Source organism: Gallinula chloropus (assembly GCF_964237585.1).
Source record: "Gallinula chloropus genome assembly, chromosome: 5".
NCBI classification, from domain to species: domain Eukaryota; kingdom Metazoa; phylum Chordata; class Aves; order Gruiformes; family Rallidae; genus Gallinula; species Gallinula chloropus.
The window spans coordinates 58,712,640-58,740,632 of NC_140090.1; the positions used below are offsets into that span (position 1 = coordinate 58,712,640).

The 27,993-nt window shown below is 42.5% G+C and overlaps 1 protein-coding gene across 2 annotated transcripts; it reads left to right on the forward strand.

Annotated features, from left to right (window-relative positions):
• The first annotated feature begins 921 nt into the window (after positions 1-921).
• On the forward strand, positions 922-26,454 carry DUSP29 (dual specificity phosphatase 29). Of its 2 annotated transcripts, none has more exons than XM_084265436.1 (4): positions 922-971; positions 8,562-8,775; positions 18,501-18,736; positions 23,648-26,454. In XM_084265436.1, exons 2-4 carry the CDS (start codon positions 8,600-8,602, stop codon positions 23,893-23,895), a joined length of 660 nt encoding a protein of 219 aa, XP_084121562.1. In that variant the 5' UTR covers positions 922-971; positions 8,562-8,599; the 3' UTR covers positions 23,896-26,454. The 2 variants fall into 2 exon arrangements, with proteins under 2 accessions (XP_084121562.1, XP_084121563.1); XM_084265437.1 differs by having other exon boundaries at positions 18,516-18,736.
• The last annotated feature ends 1,539 nt before the right edge of the window (positions 26,455-27,993 follow it).

The following is a 27,993-nucleotide window of genomic DNA, read 5'->3' on the forward strand; positions in this document are numbered from 1 at the left end:
ACCACCATGAGCCAAGAAGATAAGGCAAGCAGTGCATAGAGGTCTGCTCAGAGAGAACATTTCCAAGGGGGTCATCTCAACAGGAGGCCCCCAAAAGCAGGTGCAAAGACCAATGGGCTACTGGCCAGTATCATGAACTTGTCCTCACTGGCTTCTCTGTCTCCTCCTCCCACTCCCAGGCAGAAGGCAACGGATCTGAAGGATTTTCCCTGAAAAATACCAATACTCACATGACAGCTGGAGCTTCTTACGTTATGGCATAAGGAAAATTTGTTTTTTGACGAATCTGGCCAGGACTTATTACAGAAAGTTGTAGACTTTCTGCAATAGGAAGGCAAGGAGCTTTTCAGGAAACCTTTTTAGGAAAGTAAGGAGTTTTTCCAAAGGTTGAAGAACGTGCCTCCACCTCTTTTTGGTGAGGTGCCCACATCACCAGAGCTGAACAGGGCTGAGCACCACATCACTTTCAGGCATTTCAGAAGTCAGACAGTGGCAGTGCTGGAGAAAACCGAGAGTAGATAAAGGAAGATGGCTTTCTGGTGGTGCACATGAAGAGATGAGGATATTGTCAGGATACCAATTCTCCCATTGCCTGCTGTGCCAGTATTAAATCACTTGTTCACAGCATAACAGAAAACAGCAGTTCAATCCTCCTAACGGGGTTTGACAGAGGGATAAGGAGATGAAAGATGAGTTTTTTGTCATTATAGTTGACATGTAGGCATCACTTTATCTTGGTCACACCAAGGCTAGGTAACGAAAGTGCCAGGTTTAATGTTTCGGGTCACATCAGGGAATAGTTTTACCAGCAGATGTAAAGATCGGCCTTTGGAGTGGGTAGCACTCAAGGTCAGAGTCAGCAAATCCTCCTCTAAAAATAGACTCTAGTTGCAAAGTTGGTAAGATTTCTTTTGTCGTTCTGCCACACTTCACAGGACCCAGCTACCCAGAGCACCCACCTAAGCTTACAGGTAAGGATAAGCAATATACATTTTCTCCTGTATTTCTTGTGCTACTTTGCTTCCTTTTATAAGCCAGTTTAACAAATCAAAGAGAGGACTGAGAGCTGGCAAACTTTCTTAGGTAATTGATAACTTGATAAACTTGCTGCAAAGGAAAAACAAAAAAAGCTCAAAACCATTGCAGTGTCAGAGACATTCTGAAAGTTTGTTGGGTTTTTTTAGATTGGTCGTATTACAGAAATTACTTTATAAAATAGAAAAGGAGGTGCCAAAACTGTATCTATCTTACAGATAATTTCAATTTAAATTTTAAAAGACTAAAAATGCAGTTTTTTCAGGGTTTTGTGACATCTGTCCCATGATATTTTGCTTATTCTTCAATAATTGCTCCACCCTCCAGTCAAATCTAACTTTTCCAATTGAATTACAATTCTCTCAGATGATGCTGTGGTTTAAGTTTCTTTAGGCACTCTCATAATATTTAATGAAATTTCATCTTAATCTGTTTTAAATCAACCAGTTCAGTCAACAATAAAGAATGAGGGCAAAAATAAGTTTTTAAAAAGTCATCAGTGGCTTAGTAATTCATTGAAATTGCCGGATAGTTTTGAATATTCACAGTAGGAGGGTCTGGGAAATAATTGCACAGAGGCTGTGATTCTTCTCGTTTTAAACTGTACAAAGATGAATGCGTTTGATGAACTATTTTACAGTCAAGCATAAGAATGCAAGGGGTAAAATGAAGGAACCTAAGTAATGGCAGTTTTTGGTGAAGACTAGGACAGGAACACCAGGTTGTGTTATTCTTTGCTTGGAGTATACTGCAGGTACCCTGGGGATTTCCAGTTTTGGATGTACCACACTTAATTATTTTTAGGCTCTTTTAGAGAGCTGTTCTTGGGGTTTTTTGAGGGACTTACTACTCCTCTCTCCCAAAAAGTATTTGTAGAAAACACATTTTTTTGGTCTAGTGTCTGGGGGGCAAAAAGCCACATGAGGAACCTTTGCTCTGGTACTTCACTGCAGAGCCCCGGGGCGCAGTGAGCACCGTGTTCCACAGGGAAGCGCACAGCTCCTCCTGGCTATGGCCAGCACTAGCAGTCTGAGCAACGCGCCATGGGGATGGCGTATCCCAGAGCAGCACTTTTACATTCGATTAGTTAAATCACCCAACAAAGTAAGCTTTTACTGCAGCTGACCAGCTTTCAGCTCGTGTACTTCGAGCCATGAAAAGCTTAGAAACCAAAGCACTGTTTACCCTCCTCCCAAGTGCAAACACTGCACTCCAGACAGCATGTGCATTGGCTTCTGTGAGAAGAACTTTCCAGTTTATAAAACAACCCTCTGCTTAGTCATACTCAAAAAGAGCAAGTACTTTTTCACCCTGAAGGGAGGTATGTACCTGGCACGCTGGCTGGAAATGGAAGAACAAAACATTTCTTAGGAATTTAGGGACTTGCTTAATAGATCCCCTCTCATTTCCGAAGACCCTTGGACCCTCGTTCATTAGAGCTGAATTTTGTCTGCCTGCAGCACTGAGAGAATGCTTATCTAGAGACAAGTTAGTATACTGCATTCAAGCTTTGTTTTTTTTTGGGGGGGAGAAGTGTAGAAGAACTGGTATTTTCCATCCTTACTTTCTCTCAGGTACTTCCCTCTCTTGTACACACTTGTTACAGATGCTGTTACTCTTCAAAGGTCTTATCTAAACTAGTTATCAAACTGAAAGAAGTAAAAAAAAATCCCAAAAGACCAAACCCCAGAAACATTATTTTTGCAGTTAAGAAGTCAAGCAGGTCTGAGATTTAGACCCTCTGGAAGATAGATGTCCTTCGATTTCAGTGGTGTTGATAAATAAAACATTCAAATAAATCAGGTCTGCAAACAGCACACAAAAAAGAAGTTTCTCAGCAACAAGCACTTCATGCACAAAAACTATTTCTTAATCATAATTAGAAGATTTTTTTCCCCTCACTTTATTGTTCTTCTTTCAAATTCAGTGTTCATGGCAGGAGATAAATTCAGTCCCTGGACTTGAGAGTCAAACCACTGACTAATTTCAAGGGCACCATGTTTATCTCCTACTGCACTGGTGTGGACATAAGGTCTACTGGAAGTGTCATTACTTCTGTAGACTTCTTATGGAAGACCCAGAGCTGACAGATAGTCAATCTGCTTTGGCTATTTTCTTTCCCTCCCTTGGCACCATGAAAAAAACCCAAACCTTAAGAAATCACAGCTCTGCTCCTTTTTCAGAGCTGTCATGAGGAAAGAGGTAGGAAGCAAAACCTGAAAGCATCAAAACAGGAATAAGATTAAAATCTGCCTCCACACTTAAAAATAGGTTATACATTTAGGTGTTTGTTGGGTGCTGAATACCTTCAGTTCCCAGCTAAACCAGAAGAATTGATGATTGGTTGGTATTTTCAGGGAGAAGTAGCTTTTAGACAAATCTCTGTGTATAAAACCAAAGCTGGTACACTTGTGCACACCAAATTAAATTAAAAAAACCCTAGCATCAAAAGCCTCACTTGCACAGGTGATTGATGTCATATGAGCTGGGAGAACTCCCAAGAGCAGGAAACATGGGTGGTAAAGAATTTAAAGTATTCTGCTACATAAATATGGGCTGAAGCAGGCATTAAAGCAACAAGCCCTGTGCCCTGTGTCAGCCAGGACAGAACAGCTAACAGGATTACAGTTGTTCCTTCTGAAGGAAAGAACGAGGTAAAGCGGCTTCTGTCTCCATTCTTCTTCCCACCTTTGATTTGTTTAGCCTCTCTTGTTGCATGTTTGTATCAAAACCATCGGGCTCTGACCTTATTGGGGATGTGTGGCTTCAGGCAGGCACACAAGCACAGCTACAGATCGGCAGTGCACGTATGACACTGTGCTCTGGTACATATGCTTGGGACAACAGCGTTGATGGAGGAACCCCCCGGGTCAGGGAGGGGTGCAAAAAAGGGGAGAGGGACCAAAGGTCCTTGGAAAGGACAGAGGCAAATGCAATCCTTTTCTGTGCATGTCTGGGTTGGGGTTGGGTTTTTTTTTTTAAATGTCTACAGCTGACTTGGATCTTAACTCCCAGGCATAAATCTTGCCAAATTGTTTGGCATCTTTATACACAGCACTAAGGCTTGCACAGCATGTTGAGCCAAAAATATTAAGAAACATAGTATTTTGTTATGTAGATAATGACTTATAGCTTTCAGTCTCAGAGTACTAAAAACTTCCACCACATCTGGAAAACCAGCATTAGACATGTACACACCACCACCAATGGTCTGACATTCACCTCTAGATATGAGCCTCAGTCTTGTCCCCCCCACCTATGGAATTAGCAAGCTGTAGACCTTATGGCTGACACTTCTGAAAGCATTAACTAACCACCCAGCACCACTCTGGGGTGGGGGAGGCACATCCCTCCAGCACAACAAATTTGAAATGGGCCACTATGTTCTGTGACTTCCCAGGGCTTCCCTGGAGAATTTGGGTTAACTGGAACAAATCAACAGGCTCTGAACAAGGTGCAGAAAGGAAATCTTCCACTGCCCTATCACTGCTACAACCACTAGACTGTTTACTGTCTGAATTGAACAGCAGACAGACTGGCAGATTTTCTTTTTTTCCCCTTGCACTTTCTTCCCTCCCTCCCTATTTTGTTAAAAATAAAATCAAATAAAGTTAAAGAGGTCTAAGAAATTCCATTTGGCAGCTGTAGAGTGGATAGTGAACATAAAGAAGAGATTCCTTTGCTGTGCCTAATGCATGCTGCTTATCCAAATTAGCCACACAATTACTTCTATCAATGCAAAAATAGTTTAATGTTTTTTTTCTAGTGCACAGCACTCGAGAACGACTTAAAATGCAGTGTAATTTGCCACAGTGTATGTCCTGAAGTGGCTCGCTAATGAAAAGAGGATTAACTCTCCATTATTCTGAATTACCATTTTGTGAAATCACTAACAATATTTTCATTTATATACATATAACCCAAGGGGGAGAAATATTCCAGCCATCCAAGTGATTAACAAATAAAATTCATTAGATAACATGCACTTTGGTCTTATTTATGAAGAGAAAGATTAGGGTATAAAAATGCAGATGACTGAATTTTTATCATCCTCGTTCTGATAATACACTTAAGTCCATGACAGCATAATTGGTGAGCACCGGCAGTTCAGCGATGGAGAAGCAGAACTGCAGGATGCCAGGCTTGGCAGACAAAACCTCACAGCCTCCAGCATTGTATCCTGTGTCACGGTGCTGCTGAGGTGGACCAAGCACTCAGATGCTGACCAGCCTGCGCAGGGTGGGCACAGCGAGCGAATGGGAAGGTCCTAACAGCTCACATGGCCTGGCCTTGGCATAGCATGGTAGAGAGCAGGAGAGGAGCTGTGCCTTGGGCGTGGGAGAAGAGTGGGATGGGCCCCAGATTGCCCTGCCTCACTGGAAGGGAACTCCTGGGCCAAAACACAGGGCTCCATTCCTCACCTGGCCCCGAAGCTGGGCGCAAACCTTCTTGCCAAGGAGAACTTCTCTGGGACAATGACAGTTCCCACTAGCTGACTCTCCTCTTCATCCCTCCCCCATAAAATAGGACTGTCCTGTGCTGGAGCAGCACTTCCAGGAGCAAGCAGGGTGCAGAGTCCCTTACGTAAAGGGCACGAGGACTGTCCCTATGCCAGACAGCTTCCACATCCAGGGTTGTGTGCCGCCAGCACAGCACAGTGTCATGAAGTGAGGCTGGTACAGGAAAGCTGCACTGGTACTTCACGTGCAGCCTGCACTAACCAGTCTGTAAGGCAGAGAGCCTGTGCGAGGATAACCCTGCAGTCTGCCTGCCATCCAACTGCACTGTGAGAACACCCTTAAGGGATGGTCTTGCCTCCCCAAAGGTCTGCAAAAGGAACCTGAGCTGGCCCTGCCTGGGCTTCTGTGAGACAGTCATCTCTATATAGAGAAACATCATTGTTATATCTATGACAGGATTAAGAACACCACCAAAAGAGAAGGAAGAAATCCACTTTTCACTTTTTAATCTAGGAGGGCAGGCCTAGGGAGCAGTCTTCCCTCAGCTCCATTTGGTGTACACAGAACAGTCAATAAGAGATGAGGTTAGACATCTTCGACTCCTGGAAGGACACAAACCTTTCTGTCCTTCTAATCCCCAGCAAATGCTTCATTGCAGCTAATTCCAGAGCTCAAGTAGTAAACTGGCTCCCCCCCTCCCTTCCCCTCCTCCTAGTTAAACTCTGTTACTTCTTACTGAGTCCAGAGTCAAATCTGAAATGCATAATTTATTAGAGGAATTTCAACTGATGCTTTCCTGTGCTCTAATTCAATTTTTAAAATCCCCACAGCAGATAACATTGGCAAGACATAAAAGAACATAGCTTACTAGAAAGTTCAGGGAGCATATGGCTTCCCAGGACAGACAGAAACGAGTACTTCTCAGCAGAGGTCTAACTTTCAGAGTGCTAACCAAGCTTCCAACTGAGACGGCGTTACAGTACCACAAAGGATCATTTGCAGATGTAATTGCCCTGTTTTGAGGTCTGCAGTCTGGGAGCAGGACATTGGTGTAACAAATCAATGCGCTGTGGCCACCGAGCGCGATTACCGATTACGTTGCTTTCTCTTCTTTCCTTTATTTCCTCCCCTCCCATTTTATGGAGCCATGAATAAAAGCACAGCCAGTCTTTCAGCATCAAGGCAACAGGCTCTCAGTAAAGATAATTCCTTACTAGACAAATAAGAGTTCTTATCAAGCGCCAGATAACAGCCTATTTGCTCCCAAAGTCAGGCTGTATTAGATCCGTATCTCCGGCAGGATAACATTATCTACACTGTTGAGCCTGTGTGTACAATTAGCATAATTCTGGTAGGGGAAGGGAAAAGGCTCTCCTGGGGAATGGCAACTGGGGGCACAGAGATGGGACTTGGTGCTACTCAGAGGCACGTAAGACAGAGCCCAAGGTAAATTCGCTAGAAGCTGGAATTCTCAGAGGCCTTTACAAATCTCAACAGAGGACCACTTAGCTAAACATCATAATCATGTTTTAGGAAGCTTGGCTAGAAGACAGATCCCCTTGCCAGTGAAAGTAAGCCAATTTTTGAACAAAGGTGTACACATGCCAAACAAAAACTGGCTCCACAATCTTGCTCTGGAGTAGGAAAACAGGAATCATTTGGCTTTTTCAAGTTCTGTGGAGAAACAGAACATGACAGGCACAAAAGAGCCCAAACTGAGGAAACAAACCCCATGGGTACAGGGGACATCAGTGAAAAATGGTCATCCTGCTTCCAGGAGAGCTCTACAATGGCTGCAGGAAGGCACTAGCCAGATTTTTATAATTACAAGGACACAAATGGCACCAGTGGCCAACACAAAAAAATAATGTGGGAGCCACTACAGGAATTGTTGCCCACAGGAAGGGGGGATTTTTGGCAGGCTGTACTCATACCCTTCATAAGATCAACAAGCTCAACTCCACCTCTTCTTGTAACAAGTCTCCTACAGGACTTCAAGGTCCAACTTCTCCCTTCAAGGGGTTGAGAGACAGGAGCAACAACCACCCTGAGATATCAGGGAGTCCAGCAGCAGAAACAAGACAGACCCAAAAGGCAGGTGGAGCAGACAAGTCTGTAGCAGAAAGCTGGTAACATGGAGAAAAGGGAAGCTCATTTCAGCCGACAAGAGGGGAAAATGGTTACGTGACTACTGGGAACAGGGCAAGCAGGAGGTCAGGCATGTGGCCAGCCCCAGATTCTGGTTCCTAGAGGTTTGCTGTAGCACAGAGATCAGCTGCACAAGCTGTTTATCTTCCTGCACGTGCAGAAAAAACATGCTTTGCCTTCAGAAATGTGCAAATCCATAAAAGAAAACCAAAGGACACATTACACACCTTTGTCCCTTGCAACAATCACTCCCTTCTGTATGTTCATAAGTGCTTCTTCCTACTCACCTGGCATGTATGCATCTATGTTCAAAAAACGGGAAGTCCTTGAGCCCATCCTGATTAAAAAAATATTTGCAGCACCCCTGACTTGCAGAAAAGGCAAACTCCTCCTTACAAAAAACCTACATCGTTCAGCGTGCAGGTCTGCTTTAAGATCTTGAAAGAGTAGAACAGATACAGCCAGCCCTCACCTGAATGGACACATTCAATCTTCATGATCTGCTGAAAATCACATAAACTTTTAGGAGATTCACCATTGATGTTAAAGAAACATCCCAAATTTCCCCTACTCAGTTAACCTAGGTGCTCTAGATCCCTTGGATCAGGCTGCTAGCCCTGCCAAATTCTTACCAGCAGATTTTCCAGGAAACAAATTCCTAGTGGAGTCCAAACTTCAGTGATCAGAAACCTTTGGCTTGTTTCCATTGCCAATGAGCTCATCCAACAAAGTAGTCCTCACCTAGATCAGTGGAGGTAGAAACCCAGATGCGAGTCTGCATCCACCACAGAGCAGGTACCTCCATGTCATAGCAGGCCCAGCCCAGTCACACCTGGCCAGTGCTGCTCCCAGCTTCCCACAGCCAGGGCAGACCTTGCTTTGTGCAAGGGGTGATGTTCTCTTTTGGTTGTGTTCCAGTCGCTGGCACATCCTGAGCGCTCCACTCCACGGACAAGATGTCATCAGCAAATCTGAATGCTGCAAAGAAAAATGCATACACAGCAATCAAGGTGGATCCTGATGAGGATTACTGTACCCCAGGTGCATTCGAATTGGAGCGGCTCTTCTGGAAAGGGTGCCCGAAGTACACACACGTCAATGAAGTTTGGCCCAACCTCTATATAGGAGATGAGTAAGTGTACATCATATCTCTCCACATAGCAGTTGAGGAAGTGTACGTGGTACACATGTTCTACAGAGGGGATGACTGAGCTGTACCAAGTACAGCTCGCTCACAGAGCAAGGTGCTTCTTTCCTCCTCCTACCCATTTGTTAGCATTTAGTGCTGATGATGTGATTTGATGAGCTGCTGAGAGATGCCAGCGCTCAAGAGAGCAATGGGAGCCTGGCATGGGTCATACAGACACAGGCACACAGTATTGGTTGCTGTGCAGCAGGGTCTGCCATCAAAGGCAGCGTAACAGGGGCAGTTGTGGCACCAGTGAAGGATGCAGAGGCTGAAGCTAGTCACGGCCTATTTTTTACTCCCATTTCAAGGAGTAATTTGTCATTTCTTTCTGAGTCAAAGTCCTGCCACAGTTACACTGACAGAAGGGCACGGCTTAGAGGGCTGGACCACAGATTAGGTTGGTTTAAGCCTAAAATGTAATTCTTGAACAGTGACTAAAGAGACAGCTCAACCCACGGCAGCATTTCTGAGCCTGTGCTTACGTACATTTCCAAATTGCTCAAGAGATTAAAACAAACAGAACCCTGTGGAAGGCAAAGCTGTAGAGATGTGTCTCACTGATCAGACCAAGTGTGATTTGGAAAAAAATCAAACCCACAAAACAGACTTTGCTCTACTGAGCACAGGACTAAGTTAGAAACAACCTACTCTAACAGGCAGAGATGACTGCTGCAACAGGGAGACATGCCATCAGAAAATCCCCCAACCCAAAACCTGAGCAGAGCAAGAAAGCTTTCCTTACCCCTTAGGCATTATTGGTCCCCTTCCCATTTTCCTCCACACGCCACACTAACATGACATTTATTTTACATCATCATTGTAAGGCACAAGCAGGAGCTCCACTGGCTCCAAAGTTCTCAATAATTTTTTTAAAAGGTCCGAAAACTCATCTGTTGCCAGCTTATAAAAGAGGAAAGATATACAGCTTTGAAAGTTACAGTACTCCTAATATCATCCACCAATTACTTACGTGGCGCCAGAGGCAACAAAGACACACAAGAGCTCTGGGCTTGAACCAAGTCGGGGCTCCCGCTTTAAAGACAAAGGAAAAAAGTCAAAATCTAAGCCATGGAAAGAGCCTGATCAAACAATGGAGCAAAGGACAACGGGGTTGAGTTGTCCTCTCGAAATCCTACCCTGCCTGTCTTGCTGGATGTTTCCAACTCAAGATTCAGAGTAAAGAACAGCCTCTTCTGGCATTTATTTCCCAACTCCTTGTTCCAAATCACCAGCAGAATTATTCTGAATGACACCAGTAGAATAATTTCCTTCGTATCACTGTGATGAAGCTACAGCTCTGCCATCTGAGTAAAGGGATCTAATCAGACAACCATCAGCCTCTAAGCCCAGGACATGAGCCACTGACACCTTTATGTCATTGTTCCTGCAGCAGTGGCTTGTTACACTGTGGATTTAATAAATGCTTGGAAGTGTGACTGCATACACTACGTACCTGCAGTCTCTACAAGCTAAGCAGTGGCACAGAAAATCAAGCTTCTTGAGCTGTACCCACTTACCCTGGGCAGTTTTTTATTTCTGCAGGGGAAATAAGAGGAAAAACAACGGTGCTTCCAGGGGAAACAAATTCCCCCATTGATGAGGACAGAAACAAGAAAGCCAGTGGAGAAGGATATATAAGTGAGGAGCAGATTGGGGGTGAACAGAAGCAAAATTTCACCAGAAAATGGAGCTCCCTGCATGAGAATGGTTATTGTCAACCAGATCAAGGCAAACCTGACATCCAGTCATGGAAAATCTGAGATGAGAACCACTCCACAGCTCAGATGCCACTTTCATTACCAGAATCGGAATTTGAAGCAGGCAAAGTCCAGGGACATCTACCTTTCCTCAGCCAGCTCCACATCTTAGTTCTGACCATTAACTTCCCCCCTCAGCGTGGCAGGGGTTTTTGTATTGTTTTATTTTAAGATCTTACTGTAGCACTGGTCGCCAAAGAGCTGCCATGGAGACATGAACAGATGTTGGGCATATTTGCATCCTCAGCCATGCTAAATTAAGGTTGATCTTGAAAGAATTTAGTGGAGCTCATCAACAAAATCAAGTGAACACACACATGCAGAGTTTATCTTCAGAGCTTCACATCTGTGCTTCATTCCTGCCTCCTGCATTTACAAGGTTAACAGGACTTGTGACTGCTTATGGAAATGCTAATTAATTACCCTGACTACGTAACCACATCTTCCTTCTAATGCAATACAGGCTATCAAGGAGCCCTGTGAGGCCACTCAATCCTTTTGTTACAAGGCTTCGCTGCAGATGTTGCCCAGAGGCAATGAAATCTCCATGAGCCTGTCAGGCCCAGAATAATCAAAGCCTCAAAATATAACATGCTGTGTTCAGCTCCAATTGAAATTTTCCTCCAGCAAGTTCCAAGGACTTTTAAAGACCAGACACTGGAACTTGTAGGAGACAGACCGGTGATAGGAATAAAACATACTCTGCCAAGATTTTGATTCATCTGCTACCAGGATTAGTGCTTGCATGTATCATCCTCACATCCAGAAGCCTTCTAAAGGGACAGGAAGCAGCTTTGATTGCTCCTTTCTTTCACTGGGCAGTTGCACGGTTACTTGCATGGGCAGTGTTACTGGCTAATCTTGGCCTGCTTGGCTCACTGCAGTCGTGGAAAATCCCTGCCAGCTTTGTGGCTTTAGTTCCTTTGTGCAGGTCTTCAGTGATCACCTTATTACCTGAGACTGTGTTCATGGTTCCACATTTCTGAATTTCAAGTAACATTTTAGCTGAAGGCAGAGGCCTCCCAAGATTTTGTTTTCCTCTTAACCATCCTCTAGCTCTCATTAGGATTTAAAGCCAGATCACCATTTCAGGTCTTCCTGAGTTATATCAAACAACTCCCAGAAGCAAAGAAGTTAACCTGTAAGGAATTAAGACTCCAGATAAGTATAAAAAATAGTTTTCTGCTTATGCAGCTGAACTGAGCTTGCACTTCAAGAAAGCTATGTGCTTGTTCCAGCTGAGCTCCAGGGCTCATGGTCTTGAGAACCAACACAGGTAAGGCTCAACAAGACACACAATAATATATGATGAAACTTTAAATATACATTTAAATATATATATAAATATACATTCTCTCCTATTCCCTTTCTCCAGAAAAAAGCCAATGCAGTGTGGCTTTTTCCACGTGATTCAGTAGAATAACAATTTTTACTGATCTAGAAGAAAACAGGTGGGACTCAGGGCAGCAAATAGTTACCTCCAAATGTTTAGCATTATGAACTCCTAGGATCTATACCAGTATTAATCATTCAAAAATGGGAGTGTGTGCAGGTTTAGACTCTAACAACAGTCACGAGGACATCCTTTCAACTCTCTTTGTGTGAGGCTGACTGTAACAGCAGTTTCACAATCCAGAAACATCTGATCTATAACACTGGACCACAAACCTCTTAAAAGCGGCAAGAGTTTCTAAGAAAAGTAACAATTCCCCACACAATATCATGTCCATCTACAGGTCAGACCTATACAGGTCTGTCTATTTCTGGCACTCGGTAAGCGACTGAAGTGGTGACCAGGAGCTGACTGACTACAGCACATGTGCTTGGTGCCTTTGCTGCACAGAAAGCAGATGAGTATTTCCTGTACCAATGTTGTATCACTTAGAAAAACAACATCCAGCCTTTTGGAGCTAGAGAAAAACGGACTACTGAATCTTTTTCTACCACATATTATGAAGATCCTGTTCAGTATTTACAGTGGTAACTAAAAATTCTTCTAATTCACACTGAACAGGAGGTATTCACAGAAACGGAGCAACACCTCTGAAGGAAGAGGAGATACAATGCTACAGTATCTCTAAATTGCCTCAGTGCTGGAGTTACCAAAGGAAATTGGGTCAGTATTATTGGAAATTCTCAACATCTCTCCTCAGGAGGGAGAGCTGCCAGATTTTCTTAAGAAAGTGTCAGTATTGCCTATATTCAGGAATCTTCTTTCTGACACTGACCATCTGGTAAATTATCATCCTGCATCGAGCTTTCCTTCAGCGTCTAAGAAAATTGAAAGTTTGAAAGAGATGATTCTTCTAGTAACATGTTGCCTCAGATTTCCTTGTGTTTTGTCAATCTGGGTCACGTCAATCTGTGGGTTAACAGTCTACACTGAAACATGTCTTTGCACTGCTCAACCTTCACATGGAGCTTAGGAGACTTGGCTCTACTCAGAGCTCACAAGCATACCAGTCACCTCATTGACCAGTACCAGCTTCAAGGTGCAGATTTACCTGTGGCAGGAGCTGCTCTGACCACCTCCTTATGAGTTGTTTTGGAGGATTACTTCACTTCCTTTTGATGCACACCTCGGTTTTCATCATGAGCTGCCGACTCATCCCTTTGCTAGATGCTTTTAGCATAGTTAATACTTTATGCAGAGGTTCAGGCTGCAAGTTGTCTTTCTGTTTCTTGCAACTCCATTGGTTTGGGCATTTTCCTGATGAAAGCAGCAGGACTAACACTTGTAATGACAGTATTTTTGAAAAGAAGAGAGAAGGGATTTGGTATGCTGGAGACAGCAACTTGAAGGATTTTCTTTCACGTTATAACCACTTAACGCTGTTGCTTCCAGAAGGCGGCACAGTTTGCTGCAGCACTTGCTTTTAAACCAATGAATCTTAGCTTTAAACCTGACAGCAGGCACAGTTAAAGTTTTGGACAAGCCCTTTACTTGCCCTTGTACAACTCAGGGGATGCAAACAGCCTTTTGGGAACCATCTGAAAACAGATGACATTTTTGTTTGTGTCAGTTTTCCTTCTTGTTATTAGCAGTATATTCCTACAGGAAAGCGATGTCACCTCCATTTTTCACCATTTACATAGCATTTCCATACCCAAGTACTCCCCCTTGCCTCCAAACTTTAAAAACACGTTTATGAGTCCAAGTGCCCTACAGTAAATGTAGGGTCTGATTCAGCACAGCACGGAGTTGTTGCTTGACGTGCTTTGCTGCAGAGAGAAGGACTTCTGGGTACGCTTAACTTTCAGCATATGTTTATGTGCTCTGAATTGAAGAGTTGACGAGTTTTTACATGGGACCAATCTGCCCAGTTCAACTGAATTACACTGAAATCTTCACTGTTATCTCCCAGTGCCACAGTTCACCTTCTCTGCATAGGAATACATTCAAGGCAGACACTGGAGGCCACAGTTGCACCATGTAGAAGGAAATCAAGTGCTAATAGCACAGATGGTAGAGATGTACGAAATGAAAACAATTGCAAGAGCAGTCAAATGCTTCTGGTTTCACCTACGCTGGCCTTTGTAGTAACTCTTCTTCACAACGGCCATTTAAAATTCAGCCATAATCACAAAAATAGAAACTTTAATTGCAATTTATCAGAAAACAGCAGCACCCAAAGAGGGGGAAAAATAGGAATATTGTTAGCTTGACTGTTAAACTCTGGTAGTGAGCCAATTGCAAAGAAATCCGTGCCATTTCTAGTTGAAAGTGAATTAGAAATAGAGTTATAAATCCTGCAATAAGATACATGATTCATATACCCCTGAATAATCCTATGCTATTAGCCACCTCAATCAATCAGATATTTGCAGATATTTATGCTGGATTTATTCCTTCATCTAACATACTAATACCTCAAGGCATGATGAAAACCACAAGGAAGACCAAAAGCATTCCCCTCTCCTTGGGGTGTAACCCTTGCATGGTGAAACACACACGAACAAAAATTAGGCTCTGATTAAACAGATAACGAGCGATGCTTCCACAACAGCATCTACACTACAGACTCAGCTAGCTGAGATTGGAAAGCAAGGCAGTCCTTCACACAAAGCTGGAGTTCACGGAGGGGTAATGCCAGTCCAGGCAAGCAGGTCAAGGTGCATAGCAACCTTTCCACTTACAGGCACGTGGATCTGCCTATATCAGGGCTTAACAGCTTGTTTCTTGCTCTCCGTTACCTGGCAAGCAACATGGTGTGGCCATAGCGTGACCTCAAGTCTAACAGGATAAACGATGGCAGTGTCAGTCTCAGCACAGGCCATCCCTGCCCAACAGTATTTATGATCAATGGGCAAAGTAAAGGGGCAGCTGGTGGGAGTGGAAAAGCAGACAAACCTGGGTCAGTATGACTAGTGGTGGGCCAGCTGGGCTGTCTGCCAAGATTCTCGGGAAAGGTTTTACAAAGAAAAAGAAAAAAATAAAGAGGAAAACTTTTGAAAGAACACTAGAGATATCTTTTATGAAAATATAATTATCAATTAAAATAAGCCTATCTCAAACATTGAGAAAAACAGCATAAATTCTTCAATGCTAAAGCCAGTGGAGTAGATAACCCTGTAAGTATTTCCTTGGTACACTTACAATTTAATTTAAAAATTAGAGATTTCATAGAAGATGATTAAGTTACTTCTGAGCATTTACAATATGCTTTTTGCAACAGCATTCAATGTTGATCCACTGCTGCTACACATTCCATTTCCAGCCTAAGCCACAGGAAACAGGGAGCTAACAGAGTAACAGACTCACAGAATGGTCAGGGTTGGAAGGGACCTCTGGAGACCATCTAAGTCCACCCCCACCCGGCTAAAGCAGGATCACCTGCTATGAATATGCGCAATGTGCACATTCCCAAATTCCCAAACACCAGCAGGCCCAGGACCAGATACCAATGCAAACTGTGATGCAAAATGGACACCTAGTATCCAGTTCTGGTCTCCCCAGCATAAAAAACCAGGGATCTACTTGAAAGACTCCAGTGGAGGGCTACAAAGGTGATTAAGGGCCTGGATCATCTCCCCTGTGAGGAAAGGCTCAAAGAACTGAGGCTGTTCAGCCTAGAGAAAAGAAGACTGAGAGGGGATGTGATAAATGTTTACAAATATCTTAAGTGTGGCAGACAGAGAGAAATAGCCAGTCTCTTTTCAGTTGCCTGTGGAGACAGGACAAGGGGCAATGGCTGCAAGTTGGAGCACAGGAAGTTCCGCACCAACATGCGGAAGAACTTTTTCACAGTGAGGGTGACAGAGCCCTGGGACAGGCTGCCCAGGGAGGGGGTGGAGTCTCCTTCACTGGAGATATTCAAGACCTGTCTGGACACCTATCTGAGTGATATGTCCTAGGGAACCTGCTCTGGCAGAGGGGTTGGACTCTATCCCTGGAATTCTGTGAATCCCTTGCCTTTAACTGATCAGTTAAAAAGGAGGAGGATTAACTCCACCCTGTTCCACACTTTCCCAGTATGTAGCTACAGGCAAGACTGGGAGGCAGAGGGGGAAGTTCTCAGGAGCCCAGCCAGACTCAGCTGACTGCTTGTGCAGTGAAAGCAAGCATTCCTTCTCTCTGAATGCCTAGGAAAACACTGGGGCTACTGAACACTTAAAAATGAGATCCTAAGACGTGTAACAAGATTGTAAGTGCAACCATCAAACAAACGCACAAGATGCACTCGCTGTGTCAAAAGACAATCTCCTGAGAACCTAATCAAGGAAATGGGAAAATTGTGTTTCAGATGAATGTAACAGTGTCAAATGTTAGTGACTGTCATGCAACCCATTGTTTTGATAGTGTCCTTGCTCAGAACAACATTATTTAATTCAAATGCTATTTATTATCCAAAGCAGTGCTTTCAGAAACCAAAGTTTGGTAGGATCTACAGTCCTTCAGCCTTAACTAGACTGCAGTCCTACTTGCTATTCAGCACGTAGGACTTCCCTTGCAAGAGTTCTAGCTGAGCACAGATCTCTGACCTGAAGCCATGAGTCTTTCATTGTTTGCTGGATACATTCTTTGGGCCAAGTCCGCTGAATGGAAAACATATTTTCTCTATTCCACTATCAGGGAAGTAAAAGAAAATAAGACTTCATTTGAAAGTAGAATCTTGTAGTTCACCTCAAGCACATCAAAACAAACAAGAGAAGTAGTTAGTCACTGCCCCTTTACTCTTTGGCTAGGACATTTCTTTTTTTCTTTTTAAGGTACTATCCATCCTTACAGTCAGAACCGAGGTGCCTTTGCTGGCAAAGTGTATAGAGCATATATATCTACCTGAAAAGAACCCTAAGGCATGAACCTCCTAAAAGGAGGGAGAAAGAAGTATCTCTCTAGGTCAACCACTGCAAGCCCAACGCAAAGGGAAGGATTACCTGAAGTGAAGGTGGAAAGTCACAGCACCAGCAGCAAGTACTGCCGCTGCTCTTTCTGCCAGTCTATTGAGCTTAGGCAGGCATCACCACACTGCCTGGAGCCTTTATTTCCATTGTAAATTGTTGTGTAGGGGACTTAGGACATTACCACATGGCAAAAATGCCACTAGAGTCAAGACATTATCATTGCTGTCTAGAAAGGAGTTTGTACAGGGAGAAAGATCTCACAACAGCCATTTATGAGCTTAAGTTAAGAGCCAGCACGGGTAAGACCGTCAGTATCCACACCCTGCTTAAATGCTGTGATCACCAGGTTCTCCACTGCTCAAAGGGGGATTTTGACTTTGACAGAGGCTGCAAACTTGTAATCACCTTCAAGCTATTGTGAGCTGTCACCACCAGGCTCAAGAAACAGAACAGGTACCCCACCACAGACAGCAGCTGCATTTACACACTGAAACACTCAGGAAACTTTCATGGAGAGTGATACTTGCAGTTAAAAAAAAGTAGTTTCATGTCATGCACTAATTCATTTATGGTGACAGTAGTTATGTGAAAATATATTAACAGAATATAAAGCCTAAGCAATTTAAACAAAACAAAAAACTCCACCAAAACTGACAGCTTTTCTAGAACTACAACTTTGCAAAATTAAAAGCTTTCCATAATGGAACAAAAAAATTCTTACATGCCTGTCCACAAACTGTACTTTTGAAGGAATTTCAGGCTGCAGGAAAGCATGTTAAAGTAGGTACTGGGCACACACAAAAAATTAGCATTTAGCACTTCTCCTATTTGGCTTCCCTTGTCCAAGGGAAGAGAGGGCAAGAACCAATTAGAATATTGGGCTAAATATACAACTTTAAGCTTTCACTGAAGGCTAATATCCAATGTCTGTATCTAGTTCTTTTTTGCTTTAGACTTCTGGTTTAACCAAATATGGCAGTAAAAGGAAACCTGATAGAGAGCTGTGACCACAGAACAGTGATTTTTTATTTCTTTTTTTTTTTTTTTAAATAGAAATGGAGGGAAAAAAACCTTTGAAGCTTTTTCTAGGGATGAAGAGCTGCGTTTTTGAATCCCAGATGATCTTATTACTCACATATCAGTGACTCTTTCATTACTTCTGCAATATCAATTGATGGGACAGAAGGGGAAAGCAGCATTCATGGGTCCTATTCCAAGTTCTGCCACTGATTTACTTTTATGACTTTCAATAATTCGTTCTATTTCTTTCTGTATCTCATGTTTCTTCTTGTACAAGATGGATAGAAGCCAGTATTGCCTACACTACAAAGGTGCTAGGAAAATAAATTCATTTTTAAGGTACTCTAAGGACCTGGGAAAGATAGCTGTGAACTCCAGAAGGATGATTCACTCTGAATGACAGTATCTTAAGATCTTTACAATGGTAAACAATGCATTTTTGAAGCATTATCAGTTTCATTAACACTTAGAACTTACCAAATCAGAATTTTTATTATTTTTTCTAGCTTGCTGGCTAAGAAAGAAGCTTCTTCACTTACATGACAGCTCTTCTTTTAACAGGAAAACTGCATTAGATCGCTACAGCCTTGAGAAGGCAGGCTTCACCCACATCCTCAATGCAGCACATGGTCAGCGGAACGTGGACACAGGACCAGAATATTATCACGATATGACTGTGGAGTACCATGGAGTGGAAGCAGATGATCTCCCCACTTTCAAGCTCAGCCAGTTCTTTTATTCAGCTTCTAAATTCATTGATAATGCACTTCAGGATGAAAGAAGTAAGCAGGGTGCTGAAAATGTTTAAAAATGCTATTTACTCCATCTGATTATAGGCATAGTTCCACAGCACTGAATATTGTGGGACTGATACAACTCCAACAGTTTAACTGAGAGTATAAAACTAGTAGAAGGGAAGTCACTTGAGAGAAGGTAGGGATCTAACTTGGACCTTTCTCACTGCAGAGCTACTACCTGCCCAAGAACCCCTTACCAAGCATTTTTATCAAAGTTCACATCACATCACAGCTTGCACTGAGGTCTCCTGTCTGAGAGAGGGGTTTTGTTATTGTCTTGATTTCTTCATAAACACAGAGACAATTGGACATTGCATAGGTTCCACGAATGAACTCTCTTCCTTACATTAGCCCCTCCTGAGACAGCTCTACTGAATACTGGTTGCATAGCGGTGGGTGTGGAACAGGAGCCCTCTCAGGTTCCAGGCTGCCACTCCAAACCTTCATGCTCTGCAGCATTACATTCACTCCACAAATATTAAAAACCACCTTCCTATCTGGCCACAAGATCCACACCAAGCTGTAACCAATGTATCTCTCTGCCATCTTCCAAGCAACAACTCTGACAGCAGAGATCCAGAAACATTTTGTTATAGCTTTTGTACTTGCTTAGCTTTATTACTACAATTCATTATTTGCTGACCTCCAGCAGTGTTCTATCAGAAAGCTTTACACTGACGTGTGAAGTGCTACAGTCTGGCCCTGACACTGGCTTCCAATATTAGTCCTACTCCTTCCCCCCACTTTTTTTTTTAAACCCCTACATGATATTTTCCCAGAAATCAGCTGAGAAACTTAAGACTCTCCTGCTGACCTACAAAGATCTTAATATCAGAGGATCACATGTCAAGTTTCTAGCCTTGTGTCAGCTTCTGTTCTTGGCTGTTCAGTTCAGCTGTAGCCAGCTACTACCTGGCTTGCCCCCAATAGCCAGCCAAGTCTTTACGATTTTACCCTTTCAGCAAGTACAGTCTGCAGCAACAGTCCCTTCCCTTGTTCAGGAGAAAGTCTCAAAAGCAGTTCAGTTTTTCAAATCAAAGTCCTAATAGCAGGAGAAACTGCTTCAGAAGCTTACTTGCTTGTGAAGAAAGGTACCTGGCATTTCAAAAAAGTTATGTCTGATGCACTGCCTTTGGGAAGGAGCAGATAACTAACGCACCCGCATCTAGCCATGGCTGGAGGCCAGAGGTCAATATCAGACTGGAGTTGCTGACATAAGAAATGAAGACTTCCTCACTTCCATCACCTCATGCTCCAGCACTGAGGTAAAGAACAAGCACAAGGGAAGCAGCAAAGGCTAGAGAAAAAAAAAAATTGCATCCCAATAAATATTTGGGCAGGGAAGGATGGGACAGAAGGGAGTATTAACCTTTTTGTTTCAAAACCACATCAAAGCCCAGGAAGTTCCAAGACAGTATCGGGCAGCAGGCCAGCACTGAAAGAAAACCAAATCAAAGAGCGACTGGATGAACTATAGAACAAAAATATCTGCATTTAACTAGATACTACCAAGTGCAGTAATTTCTGTAGCTGTGCACTGCCTGACACATTCACTTTTTTTTTTTTTTTTTTTTTACACAAGATAGCTGGGCTCTTTTCTGATGGAGACCCATAAAATCATTACTGTAATGCTCATGGGAAAAAAAGAGCAAGCTCTTAACTTTCTCATCAGGGACAAGTAGGCTAAATGTACATCTTGTCCCAGCCAAAGATATGCATAAAGGCACATATGCACAGCCCACCATGAAACTGGGGTTGAATTCACGACAATAGCTTTCCAATACACATTTACAAAACAACAAGATGACTCCAGAAGCTGGATTAGAGAGTAGACTGCTGTCTCTTACACTTACAGGAAAAAAGATCAGAGGCATTATTTGTGAATGCACATGTAATGTAGAAAGGTACTATGTATTTCAAGTAGCTGATAAAAGGACTATTTGCCTGCATCTTCCTGACTGAAACATCCAGATTCCTTAACAGGATTTTACAGTAAGTAACCAAGTGCTTGTCTCCAGTGGTAACTACACAGGACTTCAGTATGTGTTGCTAAATTACAGATCAGTAACAGCCCTACATTCATTTTCTACTTGGCATTAAAACTGAGCAAATGCAAAAAGAGGGAAAAGGGAAAAAAGAAAAAAAGTTTTGACTTTTGTGACCAGAACGTATGTATTGATGAATTTGCTTTGGCTGTATCACATTGTTTGGGGTGTGACCATCAGCCAGCCAAGTGATCAAAATCATTGACTAGATGTCTTCATATAATACTTTTTGCTGGGAAGCTGCTCAATAGTCAATGTTGTTGAAACGACTTGTCATGCAAATAAAGAAGCCTGCCCCTCTTCCCAACCGGCCAGGAAACTTGGCAATTTGGATGCTGTCAAAACACAGTCCTACCACAGTAATTCTATTTAACCTTCAAAATGTTTGTGATGGTGAAAAAAGTCCCTGATCAGAGCAGTATTTGCACATTTTTAAGCATGGGCAGATGGACTTAAGAACAGTCAAAGTGGCTCAGTTATAAGAGTAGGTTTTAGAGGCAAACTCAACCTGTTCACATTATGTATCCTATCATTCATGTAAATTTCCCAAAAAATGCAATTCAGACCATAGAACAGCTCATACCAGCGAGGCCTGATTAACCTTAAAGGAAGACATTCTTTCATGAAGTTTTTTAATTCCCTTCTGTGCTACAGATTTAGTACTTAATTCCCTTTGTGTCTTCGTTCCTCAGAATGTAGAGGGAAAGCATTTTATTTTCATATGAAGATGTCATGGGAAAAAAATGCATTAAAGACTGAGATGATCAAAGCAATGCGAGAGGAAACACATTAGACGAAGACCCAAGGTGTTTGGCCAAAGACACCTCAACATTCATCACCCCATCTGACTCCAGACAGGGAGTGCTGCATCTAGATAGATTTTCATGAAACACTAGCTTAAGTCAAGTGACTAAAATAATTGAGGGACCTGTCACCACTCAGCAGACCTCTGGCTCTGTGCACAAGCCACACCTTGGAGGGTATAAGTGGTCAGAATCAAAGAATGCAAGAGCTGACTCCCTCTTGGGGAGAGCTCAGATTGCTCCTTACACCAGAACTGAGAAGACTACGAGGCAGTATGGGAGGGACGTGGTCCTGTGTTCTGCTGTAAAAGGAGTCAGACCTCGAATATTCACACACAGGAAGGAAAACTTCATTCTCCTACAACCAGGAGGCATTTTGAAAATTGTACAGCCGGGTTTTTTTTGCCTTAGTTAACACAATAGAGAACTGCACATTTTCTCCTAGATCCCCTGCACTTGCCACCCACACAAAGCAAAGCCTTCCTTGTCCTATCACATATTTCATCGCCTCAACAGCAACCCATTTAGAAGGTGGGAAGCTCTGAAGAGAAGCATGAAGGGCTGAACAAATGAGAGTTTTCATCCGTTTCAAATATTTGCAGCAATAATAGAAGAGATTATCATTTTCCAAGAGAGGAAGAGGCACTTTTAGTTATCAGAGAGACTGGAATTTTGCCAAGATGCCTCTAAAATTATCTGCTGGGATTAGGATGCAGACTGTAACCTTTAATCCTCTAGTGTTGGCAGTTCTTGATGCATCCATTACACAGCAATGCTACTTGTGCCAAGACACCCTTTTGTGTCTGGAAGCAAAGGAGTTAATCGGCAGGAGTCATGGCTTTGCACCCAACACTTCTCACTAGGCATAGCTGACAGAGATAAACTATTATTGGCCCTGATAGGATTTTTTTTTCCCTGTGGCAATTTAGCTTAGCAGGGTGTTAAAGAGAGTGCTCCAAATCTACTTCCTTCAGCAGTTCAACCCTTTGTGAGACCCCCTCAAGGGCTTTGAATCATTTTTTGAAATCTTTTGAAGTGTTTCAAAACCTGTCAATCAGACCTGAACCCACTTACTGTTCTCTTCCTCCACCTCCCCCAGACACAGCAAACTGAAGGTTTAGCTTTGGCTTACATCCTTGCTAGTACCTGAAGCCAAGGACTTTCTGCCTCTGGAAGCCCAAAGTTAAACCAAGAAATGTCACAACACTGTATCTTGAGGCAAGTTATTCAGAAATGAGAACTATTAGCAGAGACTCTTCACTTACAGTCTATGAGACAGGTCACCACCGTGAGGAGATAATCACACTAAACTGAGAGGTGGTGTTGGTGGGGAAAGACTACTTTCACTCAACATAGCAGGGCAGGGGTGAGTAGCCAGAGATTTCTAAAGAAGCTTATCTACAGTCTAAGAGGCGGTTTCTTTCTATCCCCCTGGCTATATGCTTATTAACTTCTATGGCTCTTCTTACCCTCAGCCCTAAAAAATATCATCAAGCCTTAAAAAAAGCCTTGTTAGCTGTATTTAACAATGAAGTATTTTGGCATAACATGATGCAATCTAGATCCTGAAGGACTTTATTACCAGAACAACAAAAAATAATCAATCCAGTTGGCTTTTGTGTCTGGCAGGTAGAACTGAGCAAGGCACCTCTGTGCATGCCATTTATCCTCGTGGAAGGATGGTTTGACAGCCTACCAATCTCTCTCACCACACCCCCGAGCTTTGGTCATGATGTCCAAACACAGAATTACATACACCTCTCAGACTGTGAGGCATGCAAGATTAGGCTGCAGGTCTTGCTGCAGCCCCCAGGCCTTTTCTGCAAGCTTTGTTCACGAGGAAATTCAAAGACACCAGGTTTAGCATTAAATGTGTAATCTTCAATGTAGATAGTGTTCAGTTACTGCAGTAAGATTTACAGCCTCAGTTTCCCCAGCTGTAAATGGAGGGGCCTTACAAAATACATGAGCACTACAGAAACTGTCACAAAAAAAAAAAAGGAAGTTAGCCGGTGTTGTCTCTACATCATTTCTCTTTCTTTCCACAGACAAGGTTCTGGTTCACTGTGCTATGGGTCGCAGCCGGTCAGCCACACTGGTCTTGGCTTACCTGATGATTTACAAGAACATGACAGTTGTGGATGCCATTGAGCAAGTATCAAGACACCGATGCATCCTGCCAAATCGGGGCTTCTTGAAGCAGCTGAGAGAACTGGACATAGCGTTGGCACTGCAGAGGAGGAACACCAAAAACAGTCTACCATGTGATGACGACAAGAGCAGCACCACAATCTAGTATTGTTCCTGGCAGGGTTGTGCTGCTGGAAAAGAAACTCCATAAAAGGAGGGGAGGGGAAGGTGTAGTTAATTAGAGTCACAAGGATCATTTGTTATTTGGAAGGAAAAACAAAGTAATTTGAAATGCTGTCAAGAAAAAAGGGAAGCCAAATTTAAAACCCACCATCTTAGAATGTTCCAGACATAGCAGAATTGTTACATCAACAAATAAATTTTACCCTCTGTAAAATACCTTTTACAGCACAAAGACAGAAAACCCCCTTCTAGTCAAGTACGCCCAAAATCCTGATCCTAACCCAAGCATATGGCATTTAAGTGAAGCCAGGCATTCCTGAAGAAATTCTGCAGGAAAAACACCTAGATGGCAGCCGTACAGATGACTAAGTTTAGTCCCAGCATCCTGAAGGATTTTGCAGCAGTTTCCCTTTTTGTGATGTTTTCTGGCATCTCCATTTCTTCTTTCCCTTTAATAATCTAGGCCAGCACAGCCTTTAAAGAGCCTTCAGAGGAGGATCAACTACCCAGTCTTCACAGTGGACTTTGCAGCAGACCATGCAAACTAGAAACAAAGCAAAGCAAGACCCTTGAGGTCAGATGCATAAAGAAATACTACAGACAACAATTCATGGAGGTACATACACATGACATTTCAGTGGTTTCAGTTTTAACTTGTTTCTCCTAAATGCTTCAGCTGCCTGAATTTTAAAAGGCCTTACACAGAAAGTATTCAAGTATATTTGCTACACACATACAGAAAAAAAAATAACCCCACCTGAGAAAACTGTGTGTTACAATTTGTTTTCCTATACTTGGAAAACCGAACAGCTAGAACAATAAACAAGAAAAACATGTCCTTTATATTGCTATGAAGAAGTTCAACATTGAACTTGTGCAGCCCTAATAACCCCTAAATAATCATGGATCATAACTAGTTCTAATGAGATTTTAGTTCTGATTAAAAAGGAAAGAGACACAGGTTAAGCCTTTAAAAAAAAACCTCCTAACCAGGAGAAAGTTCCTGCTGTGCTCCGAGACACCACTGTTTACAACTATGAAATGTTTCTTCCTATCTCAGTGTTAGTCACCCCAATACATTTTTGTGCTCCAATACAGTTTGCTGACAGAACTTGACCAAACACAAAAACACAGACACCATGTTTATAACTCTTCTATTGTAACACAATTGAGAGTTTTGCCACCTCAGCAGTATTTAATATTCTGTAGAGGGGATGACAATTAAACTCTATTTGTATTGTACAGGGGATCACAATTAAACTCTATTTCCCATTTTTGCACCTGCAAAATGGTCATCAACCTCCCCACTGGAGCAGCACATCAGGTAAGAGCCATTTGCTGCCTCAGTGCTTGAAATGAAGGACCTAGCTTCTGAGAGCACAGGAGAGCTTTCTTGGTCTTTACCAGCTGACAGAGTTTGTCACTTTGGCATAGTATGGGCTGCGGAAGTCTTGAGCACTTCAAAGGAAAATAAGAACACAGGGCAGAAATGTGCCCCTGAGAACTGTGAGTATAAGCTACAAACCAAATAGAGTTGAGCACAGCTTTAAACCAGTTTTTGAAGATGTTAACAGCTCTTTACAGGCTTAACATCTCTAGTGTGAAAGGTTTCCTATTCCTTCACTTCCTTTTGGGGCCCCAAACCCACTAAATCATTCATCTCCAAACAGTAACTGTAGCCAAGGCTGCAGACACCCATAATGCAATGCTTTTGACTTATAATCTCTATTTATCTGTACTATATATGTAGCTTCAAATTCTCAGCCACAGCAGAATACAATAAACACAACTAGACTACTACTAAAACAGAGATCACTGTGAACAATATTCATGAGAGAAATACACAAACTCTGGGACTTGCAGCAAATTAAGTATCCCTTAAAAAACCAAAACAGAACACAAACCAAAACCAAACCCCAAAACCAGAAAAAACAGGAAAGGAACTCAAAGGAAGGCACTGGACACCACAAAAGTAAGTGAACAGCCACAACGTGGCTTTAGAGAGTAAAAAAATTCTTAGACAGGGTCCCTCAACGATCTACTGCATGGACCTATCTACTTCCATAGACCTTCAAATGCACTTTTTGAAAGCACCTTACCATTTCCTGCAATTTAATTCACAATCTAGACATGCAAGAGCTCTCCCAGCCTTGTGTCAGCCAAACCTGCCTTTCAGACACATGGCCCTGCTCTTTCATGTACCCTGGAGAAAGCTGAACTTTCTCACTTCTAAGGCAGAAGTGTTTCTCACTGTTAGCCTTCAGACGGGAATTCTGTACTGAATGATATACTAAAATAAGTATCTACCAGGATTTCCCTCTGTCAGGTTATAGGTTATTTTCTTTCTCGCATCCTGCATGATAACTTGATGACTGCTGTAGCTGGAGGAGGATTTGTAGATGATTCACATACCTAATTCTATTCTAACATGGTTTTCTAGGACCAGGAGATGTGTATTTTGTTGTCTGAGACTTAATTTAAATTTCCTGTGGCCCAGTTGCTTTTGGTGGAGACTGACAGAGCTTTCAAACAGCAACTTCTATCTAATGATAGAAAGCAAAATACCAGAACTGTTAAGTTCTAGTAGTTAAGTAGTTCCCACTCATTTTGCTCTGCAGAGCAGATTAGGAAATTGGCATGTGGCAACAATGACATAGCAATAGAAGAACATATCATCAGTTTCAAAAAAACAGGATTCCAAGATGCTCAGTAACAAGGAGCTGCTGTTCTTGCATAGATGAAAAATAGCACAAAATCGATTTCTCAAAAGGTTACTCAATAGAACACCATATTCCATTGTTTCTACACAGGAAGGCCTTAAACATGACTTAACTAAGTCTCTTTATTCTTATTTAGAAGATGTGTGTCTGTGTTGAAAGCCTACCAAGAATTTAAGTTAATCAAAGTTAGGATAAAGCCAGTGCCGTAAGCCTACCTTCTATCTTGTTACAAACTCCTTCCCTATAACTTTCAATCAACGCACATCCCAGAGCTTCACTGTGGAAGAGTTGACCTATATGGCCATACAGGTCATAAACAATGCTGGAAATACACAGTTTTAATACAGGTAAGTTTACAAGTAAAAGAAAGAGGAATTGAAATAGTCATAGGTCTTTACTACATCGGTCAGTTTACTTGCTGCTAAAGGTGTCAGTCTGTCCTGAGCAGGCTGCATTAGGATCACCCTCAGCTCTACAGACAATTGCCAGGCACATTCTTTCTCTTTACCATGCTGTATATAACGTGAGTTTGTTTCCATCAAGTAGCCTGCCTGACGGACAAATCAAACACCTTACAGAAGTAAAACACAAATGATGATCTAACATGAACAAGTCCTGTATGTTTAAAAGTCCTTTGTTCCTACTCATACAACACAGCTTCTTAGAAAGTCAGTAAAAATTGGTTGCATTTTGTACACTGCTAAGAGATCAGGGAGCCAGTGTGACAACATTTACCATTCCCGTCTTTACTTCAGGGCTAGAGCACAGCTTTTGGGAATACTGTCATTCAGCACCTTTCAGATGAAGCAAGTTCTGGTTGCAAAAGACAGGTATCTTCCCTAGAACCAGGTCGTGCCTGAAGCACTCTGTTAGTACTGTAACACCAACTGAGCAATTCTGAAGTAAACATACCTATTTACTTCTCAGCTTTTCCCCCCTACCGTTCTCCCGGTATCAATTAGACTAAAACAGAAAAAGCAAAAATTCTGTAATACATAGTTTCCACCAACTAGGTAACCCTTGCAAGTTGCTAACTAGCTACTGACCAGTGTTAGCAGCATTGACTTCACCTACAAGCAATGTATGTGCAGAATGAGGCAAGTTGATTTCACTCTTGCAAGTCACTAGTGGTATGAAGTATCTGATTTGTCAAGCTGAAGACTTGGATTGCATGGGCAAGGAAACTGCATTTCACACGAATAACCTAGTGCAACTGAGGAATTCTTCTGAGACACTAGAAGAAAGAGACAATTCTCAGCTGGGATAGTGCAGGAGCACAGCCAAAACTGACACTGCAATGGGTACATGTGATATAGAACACGTACATCTGTCAAGGAAAAGAGCATTCTTATAAAATAGAA

Bases quoted from the DNA above. Each gene is read 5' to 3' on its own strand.
- DUSP29 (XM_084265436.1), top strand. From the start codon at position 8,600: ATGTCATCAGCAAATCTGAATGCTGCAAAGAAAAATGCATACACAGCA. The intron at 8,776-18,500 runs GTAAGTGTACAT...CTTACATGACAG, and splicing joins AACCTCTATATAGGAGATGA to CTCTTCTTTTAACAGGAAAA. The intron at 18,737-23,647 runs GTAAGCAGGGTG...TTCTTTCCACAG, and splicing joins TGCACTTCAGGATGAAAGAA to ACAAGGTTCTGGTTCACTGT.